Raw genomic sequence first — 10,511 nt, forward strand, 5'->3', positions numbered from 1 at the left:
ACTGGGTTAAGCCTCTGTCTTCGGCTGGGGTCACGATCTCAGGGTCCTGGGATGGAGCCCCGCATCGGGCTCTCTGCTCAGCGGGAAGCCTGCCCCCCCACCCCCTTCCTGCCTCTCTGCCAGCTTGTGATCGCTGTCAAATAAATAAAATCTTAAAAAAAAAAAAAAAAAAGGTCATGTAATTTAAAGAGACCCAAAGTAGCCAGAACAAGCTTGAAAAGCAAGGACAGGGTTGGAGGACTCACAGTCCTCATGAAGTAAGCAAGCGCCCACAGAGTGAGCTTTAACATTTACCACAAAGCTATGGTAATCACTACAGTGTGGTGTTGCCATGCAGACAGATGAGCAGAACAAAACAGAGGCTAGAAACAGACCCGTGCAAATGGCCCACTGATTTTCAGCGAGGGTGTTGGGAGAGATGGATGGTCACAGGCACAGGATAAAGCTGAACCTTTCCCTAATATCATCCACAAAAAATTAACTCAAAATGGGGTAAAGATCCAAATGTCAGAGCTGAAACTATAATAATTTACAAGGAAACATTTTGTGACCTTGGATAGGCAAGGATTTCTTGATGTGACAACAAAAGCACATATAACCCCCACCCCACAATCTACACAAATTGGACTGCATCAAAATTACCTTATCTGCTTCAAAGAACACAATGGAGAGCATAAAAAGATACCTCACAGTATGAAAGAAAGTATCTGCAAACCACACATCTGATAAAGGTCTAGCATCCACAATATACAAAGAGTGCCTGGAATTCAATGGCAAATAACCAAATTTAAAAAAATAGGCAAAAGACTCGAGAACACATTCCCCAAAAAAGATACACAGATGGCCCAGAAGCACATTAAAATACTCCATATCACTAATCGTTAGAGAAATGCAAATCAAACCACGACATAGCACTTCACGTCCATTCACATGGCAACCAGAAAACAGCAAGTGTTGACGAGAAGTAGCAGAACGGCAGGCAAGCCTCATACTCGGCCGGTGGGAACATAAAATGGAGCAGCTGCTGTGGAAAACAGCTCGGAAGTTCCTCAAACGTTGAACACAGAATTGTCGAAACAGGGGCACACACAAAGCAAGGCGATGTTCCCAACAGCCAGAGGGTGGAAGGAACCCAGGGACGGTCGCAGCACAAATGGGTAAGCACGATGTGGGGCAGACAGAACGCTCCCGTGATGAATATGGTTTAGCTGTAAAACAACAGGAAGCGGACCCTTTATAACACGGCGAACCTGGGAACATGATGATACGGAAGTCAGACGCACAAGGACAGATACTGTTCAGAGTATCCGGAAGAGGAAAACTCTGGAGGGAAAGCAGGCTAGGCTACCAGGGCTGGGGGAGGGCTAATGGGGAGTCAGCACTGGCTGGGGACAGTCCCCGGCAGGGTCACCAAGCTGAAATTTGAGATGACAAGTTGTGTCATGTATGTTTGACCACAATTTAATAATCTCTTTAATGAGAGAGAAAAGGAGAGGGAACATCAAAGCAGGTCAGAGGAAGCGGACACAAGCCAAGGACGTGGCGCTTGGGAGGCTGGAATCGGAGGGAACAGGAGGAACCAGCCCTGCCCACACCTTGATATCGGACTTCTGACCCCCAGAGCTGTACGTGAATAAATCTGTGTTGGTTTTAAAAAAACCAACACCCAGCAAGCCACAGCGGTGCGGTCAGAGCCAGGAAGCGTCCCTGTGCAGAGCTCCTGTGAATTCTGGGCACCGAGCTGCTGGCCGCTGGGCAGGAAGTATGGATACTCACAGGGCGAGTCCCTGCCTTAGCTACTGCACCAGCCTCTTAAGGCTGATGGCTCTGTGGGGCTCTTGGGTGGATGCAGGCTGCACACCCAGGACGCACCGACCCCCGGCGGCCAGGCGAGTGCAGGAAACCGTCCTGTTCTGCCCAGGAGCCTGGGAGGGACCCCTCTCCCATGTCCAAGGAAGGTGGCTGGGGCTTGGGGCCACACCAGGCGAGCGTGACACAAGCTCTTCTCAACCTTTCCTCCCCTTCTGAAAGGACAAAGGAATAAAACAACAAAAATGGAACAGAATGAGTAAAGAAGGCTCATCTCCTCTGGTCCCATCAGAACAAGCCACTTGTTTTCAAAATCCAAAGGACAGATCGGCTCATCGAGCTCTCCTCTGGTTTTGCTTCCACAACCATTCCTTACTTTTCAAAGACCCCAGGGTCTCCTACAACTTACACCTGAGAGACTGTGTTTTGTCTTGGCCTCAGGCATACTTGAGAACACAGGACGCCTGCCTCCCCCAGACCTGAGCGGTCTAACCACACACAGCAAACGAGCTCCTGGAGTCTCCCCATTTATTTCAAGGGCCCTTGCCTGCCGTACATCTCCAGACTGGACACACCTAGCTCCTCTGGAAACGCTTCCTGCTCATTCTTTACTTCCACTAAACTGCAAACAGCAAACGGCCATTCCACAACACACGGCTCATACCCAACAAAGTTTCTTAATGAGGACGAGACCCAGAACAAGACGGACAACACAAACCCGGGACTGGGACCTTCCAAAAGGTACGTTTCTCTTTCTTCTGGGGGGAGACCGGTCACCATGCAGCTCCCTCTCTCCTGGAGGAAGGCAGAGGCTGGCTTCCTGCACGTCCTCTCCTTAAATCATTTAAATGACTCACAACAAACACCTGCTGTGGTTTTTCTCTTCCACTGGGATAGTCCTTTTTGCGATTCTCTAACAACTAATGCCCTCCTGCCCTGGCTACACTTAAGTTACCACGGGGTCAGGTGCCAGGTGAGCACGGTTATCTGCTGACCCCACGGAGACCTGGCTGGCCACATCATTCAAATAACTTAAGTTCAAGCACTTGAGGAAGACAAACAGGTTTGCCGAGTAAACTTGTTTTTCCTTTAAAAGCCAAGTGAGGGTGGGAGGAGGTAACAAAATCTTAAAATGTTGAGGAAAAGAGTCTTCTTAGGAAATACTTCCGCCCACCCCTGCCATGCAACGTGAAGGAAAGTCACCAATCACTGCGGCAGACTCTCAGGGATTCCCAAGGCCGGCCACGAGGACGGCGGGGGCCAGCCATGTCTGGCAGTGACCAGTGCCTGTCTGCTCTCGGGATCCCAAGGTGCAGGCCCTGGGAACACGTTCCATAGGCATGCCCTTGACCTCACCCGACCCCACCGGCTGACCGGGGCTCTGCGGGACGAGGGCCATGCTCCACGCGCCACACAGTGGGAGGAGGAGCACAGAATCACCCCGCTGCCCAAGCTGCTGGACCTGCTTCTTGTGAGCGAGAGAGCACGCTGCCCAAGAAGGGCACGCGGCTGAAACGTTCTGAGAAGCTGTCCCTGCTCGACAGCTGCCAAGGCGGTGAAACAAGACCCGCTCTCCGCCCGCTGCCACGCCTCAGGCTCCCCTGGGGGAAGCGGTGCTGATGCCCCCTGCCTACCGGAGAGCTCGGCGTCTGGGTGGCTCCTTGGTGCCACAGGCAAGCACGTGCACAAATGCCCGACGTTACCTCCAGGTGCAGGCGAGTCCCCCACGCGGCTGCGCAGCTCAGGGTAGACGCTTTTCTCCAAGGGGCCAGGTTTCCCGGCCGCAGCCTCCACATCGCAGGCACTCAGCTCCACCAACCTGAGCAAGGACAGCCACCACCAGCACAAACAAGGGGGCAAGGCTGTGCGCCTTAGGAGAAGACGTGGCCCCGAGCTCCAGTCTGCCAGCCCCGGTCTAACTGGTAAGGAGCGCAACGTTGGCTTCAATTTGATCGAAGCTGCTTCTTTGGTTACTGATGCCTGGCGTAGGCTAGTATCGCCCCTTCATCTCTCTCCCAAGCGTAGGATCTAGGTGCAAATGAGGTACAGAAAACTGCAGAAGCAGCGCCCAACGCTCTTAGGATTCTTGGAAGCAGATGCAACAGACCCAAGAGGCCTGACGCATTCTCGCCGCTACTTTCTACACTCACCTGCGGGCGGTTGACGCTCAGGCTCAGGCCCCGGCAGAGGGCGCGCGAAGTGCGCGCACCAGGAGGTGGAACCGCGGACCCAGAGCCAGACCCGGACGCGTCACAACGGGAGCCCTTCCTCGCCGAGATGCCAGAGCCGCCACGCGGCGTCCGCGGCCCGACGCAGGCCCCTTCCCTCCGCGGAGCCGGGCTTCCCACCCGACCGCTGACGTCCGCGGACTCCTTGCCAGATTGGCCCGCAAATCCGCCTGCACAAGTCAGGAACGACCACAGGAGGGGCGCGCACAGGGAAGGGGAAGCGCGCACGGGGGTGAGCGCACGGGGGAGGGGCGCGCACAGGTAAGGGGGAGCTCGCACGGGGGAGGAGCGCACAGGTAAGGGGAGCGCGCACGTAAGGGGAAGTGCGCACGGGCGAGGGGCGCGCACAGGTAAGGGAAGGGCGCGCGCACGGGGGAGGGGTGCGCACAGGTAAGGGAAGGGCGCGCACAGGTAAGGGGAGCGCGCACGGGGGAGGGGCGCGCACAGGTAAGGGGGAGCGCGCACGGGGGAGGAGCGCACAGGTAAGGGGCAGTGCGCGCAGGGAGGGAGGTGCGCAGGGCGCATGGGGGCCGCGCCGCAGCAGTGAGAAGTCCCAGAAGCTCTGGGTTCTTCCCGATTCCCTTTTGATTTTGTCTCCTTCTGGTTCTGATGTGTCACCAACTGAAAAATCAGATAATCCAGGTTCCTAGAAGTTAGTCAAAAAGAAGGAGTTTCCAGGAGAGGCTGGGGGGGGGGGGCATGCTGCTGTTCTGGGGACCTGGGGGTTGCTTTTGTCTCTCCCCTTGTTTTGCCAGCAACGGAAAGTGCACTTCCCAGAAATTCTATGTAGTTCCTTCCAGTGCCTGCAGAACACACACACGGAAACAAGCCCACCAGCACTGGCCTCCCTTGCCCAAAGCAGAGTCTGCACTCACAAAAGGCTCAGGACGGACAGATGGTTATTGACGGATGCTTTTAGATGCTTTTGGTACTTAAAAAAGACAAAACTATGGATTATAGACTTAAAATGAGTTGTTTGTATTCAGAACGGAAAAGCCTTGCAGTTAAAGGAGAATGGAGCATTTAATGAAATTCGCAGGCTCATTAGTGGTATCTTACCAGGAAGTGATATGAATTCTTCTCAGAGAAGAGCAGAGATTGTATGACTAATTTCCAGATTCCTGTGGTTTATTATCCTTACTTCTAATTTGTTGGAAGACTATCTTTAGACAGATAACAAATGTTCCAGTATTCTGACATTTTAACACCCACATAGCAACAAGAATAAACTCTGATGTTAGATCCAAGATCTGTGGCTTCTGGGTTTAATAGAGAAACAGACATTAATATAGTTTCCCCTCTCCATAGTATGTTTTAGAGAAAGTTGTCAGTTCTGTGAATCTACTGCAGATACACTTTCTGATGCCCCCTTTAAATGGAAAAAAAAAAAAATGAAGAAAAACAGTACAGCTTAGTCTGTGTCAAATTATGTAAGTTTTTAAGTGCCATGAGTGTGGGTTAGAATTAGATAAAATCACTGTACTATGAAGGACAAACTTTCAAGGGGAAGGCACACAGAGGTAGAGGAGTGTGAAACTTAGTCTCTTTATACAAGGAAGACCCGAGCGTCCCCCACGGACCGGAGAGCATCTCTGTCACCCAGAGCTCTACCCCCAACACCGTCTTCTCAATCAGCCAATAGAGACCATCACGCGTGTTGCCAAATATCTTCAAATGAGTGGGTCAAAGAATGAGCCAGGATATTGTGCTTAAACCCTTTAATTCTGTGAACAGAACTGAGGTAATGAAGCTGATGGAGGCCACTGGCCTCTGGGGCATGACCAGCCCTGGGCACCCCTGCCATGTGGATCAGGAGGGGGCCCCCGGCAGAACCAGGACACCAGCACTGCTCACCAGGCCTGGTGCTGACCTGCGGTTAGGCTGAGCTCGGGACCTCAGGGGCCAGCCACCTCGGCACCCTCCAGCCCCTGCTGCCAGACCCCAGGGCGGGGGACCGGGAGGGGTCCGGCCTTGCCTCCCCTTGGTCTCCCGGACTCAGCAGATGCAGGCTCCTTGGGAATCGTGCTGCTCCCCACCTCACAAATGAGATCAGATTAGAGGACGGACACCTACCACCTCAGCTGCCAGCCTATTCCCCTTGGTGGGTGGTGGTGGTTTCTGCACCCATGGCACTGACCAATGGCTTAGAGAACATCAGCTTCTTTCAGTTTATTTTTGAAAAATGTCAGACTTTATCTTCCCTTAACTTGATAAAGAAAAACACTATTGAAGAGGACCCTGCCTTAATTATTTCTATGATGCTTAATGCCCTCGACTCAAAACTTGGATTTCTGGCTGCAGACATGCCCACGGCATGTAACCTACACCCCTGGTGCTCGGCGACACAGCCCCCGCATGACTCATGTTCTACCAGAGAACCCAGCGCACAGGCCCACAGCCGACACACACAGCTGCCAGAGCTCCAGCACTCGCAGAGCGTCATGTCTCCAGACCCTCACTGGGGCCGGGCGGGGCCTGGCCCTGCCAAGGAGCCTCTGGGTGCCCCAAATCAAGGCCAGAAGCTTTCCCACTGAATGTGGAGTCCGAATTCCCCAGTTAGGAATAGGAAGCCCTTAGCAGCTCTTCACTGACTCAGCTGTGATCTTGGTTAAGAAAAACAAAAGCCAACCTGAGTGCGTGTCCTGACCGTGTCCATAGAAAGGCACACATTCCAGAAGCATGAGCTCCACAGGCCCACCCTCTCGGGAGGGAAGGGCCACAGACGGTGGGCTGCTTCTCCGCGCAAGGGCTGCTCACCGCCAGACCCTCCACAGTCTCTGCGACTCTGGGTCATGAGGTTTGGCCCCTCGAACCCACCCTGTGCCCTTGGGCAACTGTACCAGCTGCCGGGGAAAAGGCTATGTGCGATGCCAGGCCCCAAGCAGCAGCGCCCTGCACCTCACAGGGGAGGGACTTCTCCGCTCCAGCGGGGAAGCCACCAGGGACAGTAGGCCAGCAGCACGGGCAGGCAGGAGCGGCACCCTGGACCCATGGCCTGGAGCCACCTCTGTAGGCCCCCTCGTCCTGTGAGGGGAAGGTGCAGGCTGCGCGGGGCCCACGTGCTGGCTGTTCTGCCTGTTGAGCTTTGGGGCAGCTGGAAAACAAATCTCTCCCACTGGCATCTAAAGTGGCCATTCATGGGATCTTCATCTTCTCAAAATGTGACAAGGAAGTCCACATGCAGAAGCACTTTCTGTGTGTGCGTGCGCGTGTGTGTGAGGAGCAGAGTGTACGAGCTAGCAAGGCAGGTCAGATACAGAAGCAAACTCCAGGGGCTCTAGCCCCGCGGCAGACCTGAACCTGGGACCTGAGCACACAGTTCCGCTTCCTCTGCGGGTCCCACCACCGCCTGCACATTGGTTTTCCAGCCAGCCCCACCCAGAAGGCGCGTCTCCCTCAGACCCTGCTCCAAGGCAGTCCTGCCCGAAACCTGGGCCTTTCCCGGACACCTCTTCCCCTCCCCAGCCTCCAGCCAGGCCTTCCGCACCTGCCTGCTGGCTCTGGTTCCTTCCCAGGCCAGACCCACAGGTCAGGCAAACACAGGGACTAACAGCTCTCAGGACGTCCTGGGGGGCTCCCGGATGGGGGCAGGGGTACCTGAGTAAGAAGCTGGTCCGGCGTTAGCTGGTTGATCCACCGTGTGTATCGCTCAGTGGAGTTGGGGGGCTCTCTCCTTACTCGGCAACCAATAATCTGTGAGACAACAACACAGAACTTAAAAGACAGTCACTGTGGGCTGACAGGCACACGCCTACCCACAGATGTCTCACCTGGCGAGAGCTAGCATACCAGCAGGGAACTAACAAAGACCCGTATCTGATCAGGCTGGGAAATCCTCTGCGGGGGAATGGGGGAAAGGGAGATGCAGGGTTCAGGCTGGACCCCATGATGGACGGTCCTACCCTGCCAGTTCCAGCAGCACCCATGAAATCACCCCAGGTTAGAGCTATAGCCGACAAGCCTTCCCCGTTAATGCATTCAAGTTACAATGATCTGTGCACAAGGTCAGAGGTCCGGCTACCTCAGCAGTTCATCCTGAACCATGACTCAGGCAGACACGAGGGGCAGGGGGCGAGGGAGAGAGATCTCGAGCAGGCTCCCTGCTGAGCACAGGGCTCAGGGCTCGACCCCAGGACCCTGAGATCACAACCTGAGGCAACACCAAGAGTCAGAGGCTTACCAAGCACCACCCAGGCACCCTGATAATTAATTAAAATTATTTTTTAAAATTATTTATTTATTTATTTATTTGACAGAGATCACAAGCAGGCAGAGAGACAGGCGGGGGTGGGGGGAGCAGGCTCCCTGCTGAGCAGACAGCCTGATGTGGGGCTCGATCCCAGGACCCTGAGATCATGACCTGAGCTGAAGGCAGACACTCAATGATGAAGCCCCCAGGTGCGCCCCCCCGATAATTTCTTAATAAGGAGACTGATTCGGTGATGCAGGTCTTAGCGACCACTCTGAGGAGGAGAGAGTGCAGGTCAGGGTTGGCTGTTGGCCACACCTGGGCCCTTACAGGAGCCCTGTGAGCCTCACCTGGGTGGGGTGGGGGGGCAGGCCCTGTGCTGCTGGGTGTCCCCCGGAGGGAGCGGCTCCTTCTGCAGCGATGGGCCCAGACACCTACAGTGGGGACCAGCCTCAGCAGACTCTGGAGGATGGGACCCCCCACCTCGGAGCAGTCTCACACCGGCATCCCAAATGCCCGCACACAGCCCAGAGCCAAAGTGTGGTGCTGTCCCCAGGTTTTGAGTTCTGTTGGAGGGGCGGCAGGGGCCGTGGGGGCTGGGGCTGCCCAAGCAGGTGTGTGCTCTCTCTCCCTCTCCTTCTGCCCCCTGCTCATGCCCTCTCTCTAAAGTAAATACATAAATAGATAAACACATAAAAAGAAATTGTCAAAGGTTCTACCATGACTCTTGAATTCCTTAAATTCAGCTGTCTGTAGCACATCTGCACGGTGATTAATTTATATTAATGCAGGAATGCTAACGAAGACATAAGAAAAGTTTTTGCTTGGGGCGCCTGGGTGGCTCAGTGGGTTAAAGCCTCTACCTTCGGCTCAGGTCATGATCTCAGGGTCCTGGGATCGAGCCCTGTGTTGGGCTCTCTGCTCAGTGGGGAGCCTGCTTCCTCCTCTCTCTCTGCCTACTTGTGATCCCTGTCAAATAAATAAATAAAATCTTAAAAAAAAAATGTTTTTGCTTGCATAATTTTGTGTTTGGTTCTTTTAACGAAACTTTGTTTTTTGTAGTGCAAATAACACAGAGATCCCGTGTATCTTTTACACAGTTTCTCCAATAGTAACATCTTGAAAAATCATGCAAGTCTCCCCAACCAGGGACCCCCCTCATGGCGCCTTTGTGGCCGTGCCCAGTCCTCCTGGACAGCAGCTGCCTGCCTGTCTTTCCGAGAGCATGTGCAGCCAGTAGTTAGCAGAACGCTCGGGATCCTGGACTGTGTGTGATCCCTGAAGTCTGGAAACTCAGTCTGTACAGCAGCCTGGGGACGTCCTGGGGACCGTCTGGGGACAGCCTGGGGGATGGCATGGATATGATCTGCGGACGGTCCGGGGACAGTCTGGGGACGGTCTGGGGACAGTCCGGGATGTTCTGGGGACAGTCTGGGGATGGTCCAGGGACAACCTGGGGACAGCCTAGGGACAATCTGGGGGACGGCCTGGGGATGATCTGCAGACAGTTTGGGGATGGCCCGCGGGGTCCAGAGGGATGGTCTGGGGATGGTCTGGGGACAGTCTAGGGACAGTCGGGGGGATGGCCCAGGGAGAGTCCAGGGCACGTTCTGGGGATGTTCTAGAGACAGTCTGGGGACGTTCTGGGGACAGTCCAGGGGACGTTCTGGGGACAGCCCAGGGATGGACGCGGACTCACGCTTGTCGGGTGCTGGGCAGCAGCCTCCAGCTGGAGCCTCACCCTCTGAGGCATCATCACGTCGTCCTAAAGTGAAAAGCACAGTTTCAAGTCACGTAAAGCAACTCCCACAGACAAGAAAGAAAACGACAGAACACGCAACAGTGAAATGGGCAAGAGATGGGAAGAGGTGGCACAGACTCTACGTCCAGGCCCGGCCCCCCGTGAGTTGGCGGGGGGATGCTGGCCATCCCCGCAAGGGCATGCGCTTTGCCATCGGCCCCGCACCCAGAGGGCCTGGGCGTCCAGCAGCCTGAGGACAGGAAGCCCCAGGACGCAGCCACGCCACCCACTGGGGAAAGGAGTCCAGCGCGCGAGCGTCAGAGGACCTACGGATGCGCTCCATGCAGCGGCATTCACACATAGGACCGGCCGCTGTCGGGGACGCCAGAGTGCAGAAGCCGGCAGTGGCCGTCACCACTGAGACCGCGGCACAGAGACACCCACACAGACGCCTCTCGCAGACACGTGCTGGGCCAGAGATGCAGGACAAGACACGTCCTATCACACACTTACTTAACAATGATCCGTATTGTCTGAGAAATGC

At 55.0% G+C, this 10,511-nt stretch overlaps 1 protein-coding gene across 16 annotated transcripts in view; it reads right to left on the reverse strand.

The window, feature by feature from the left end:
• B3GNTL1 (UDP-GlcNAc:betaGal beta-1,3-N-acetylglucosaminyltransferase like 1) overlaps nucleotides 1–10,511 on the reverse strand; it is a 110,912-nt gene that overhangs the window by 62,155 nt on the left and 38,246 nt on the right. For 11 of the 16 annotated variants that reach the window (XR_004280370.1, XR_004280371.1, XM_032319689.1 and 8 more), the window contains 4 exons: nucleotides 9,926–9,991; nucleotides 9,436–9,569; nucleotides 7,808–7,874; nucleotides 7,635–7,730 (listed from right to left, as the gene is read on the reverse strand). The exons of 1 other annotated variant lie outside the window; for it this stretch is intronic. Coding sequence is in view for 13 of the 15 variants with exons in the window: in XM_032319689.1 (XP_032175580.1) it covers nucleotides 7,635–7,730; nucleotides 7,808–7,874; nucleotides 9,436–9,569; nucleotides 9,926–9,991 (363 nt within the window). In the remaining 2 variants the exon portion in view is untranslated. Of the gene's footprint in view, nucleotides 1–3,512; nucleotides 4,263–7,634; nucleotides 7,731–7,807; nucleotides 7,875–9,435; nucleotides 9,570–9,925; nucleotides 9,992–10,511 lie in introns of those variants that run through there. 4 more of the 16 variants (XM_032319699.1, XM_032319691.1, XM_032319698.1 and 1 more) reach the window with 2 other exon arrangements.

This window comes from Mustela erminea, chromosome 18 (assembly GCF_009829155.1).
Source record: "Mustela erminea isolate mMusErm1 chromosome 18, mMusErm1.Pri, whole genome shotgun sequence".
Lineage (NCBI taxonomy): Eukaryota > Metazoa > Chordata > Mammalia > Carnivora > Mustelidae > Mustela > Mustela erminea.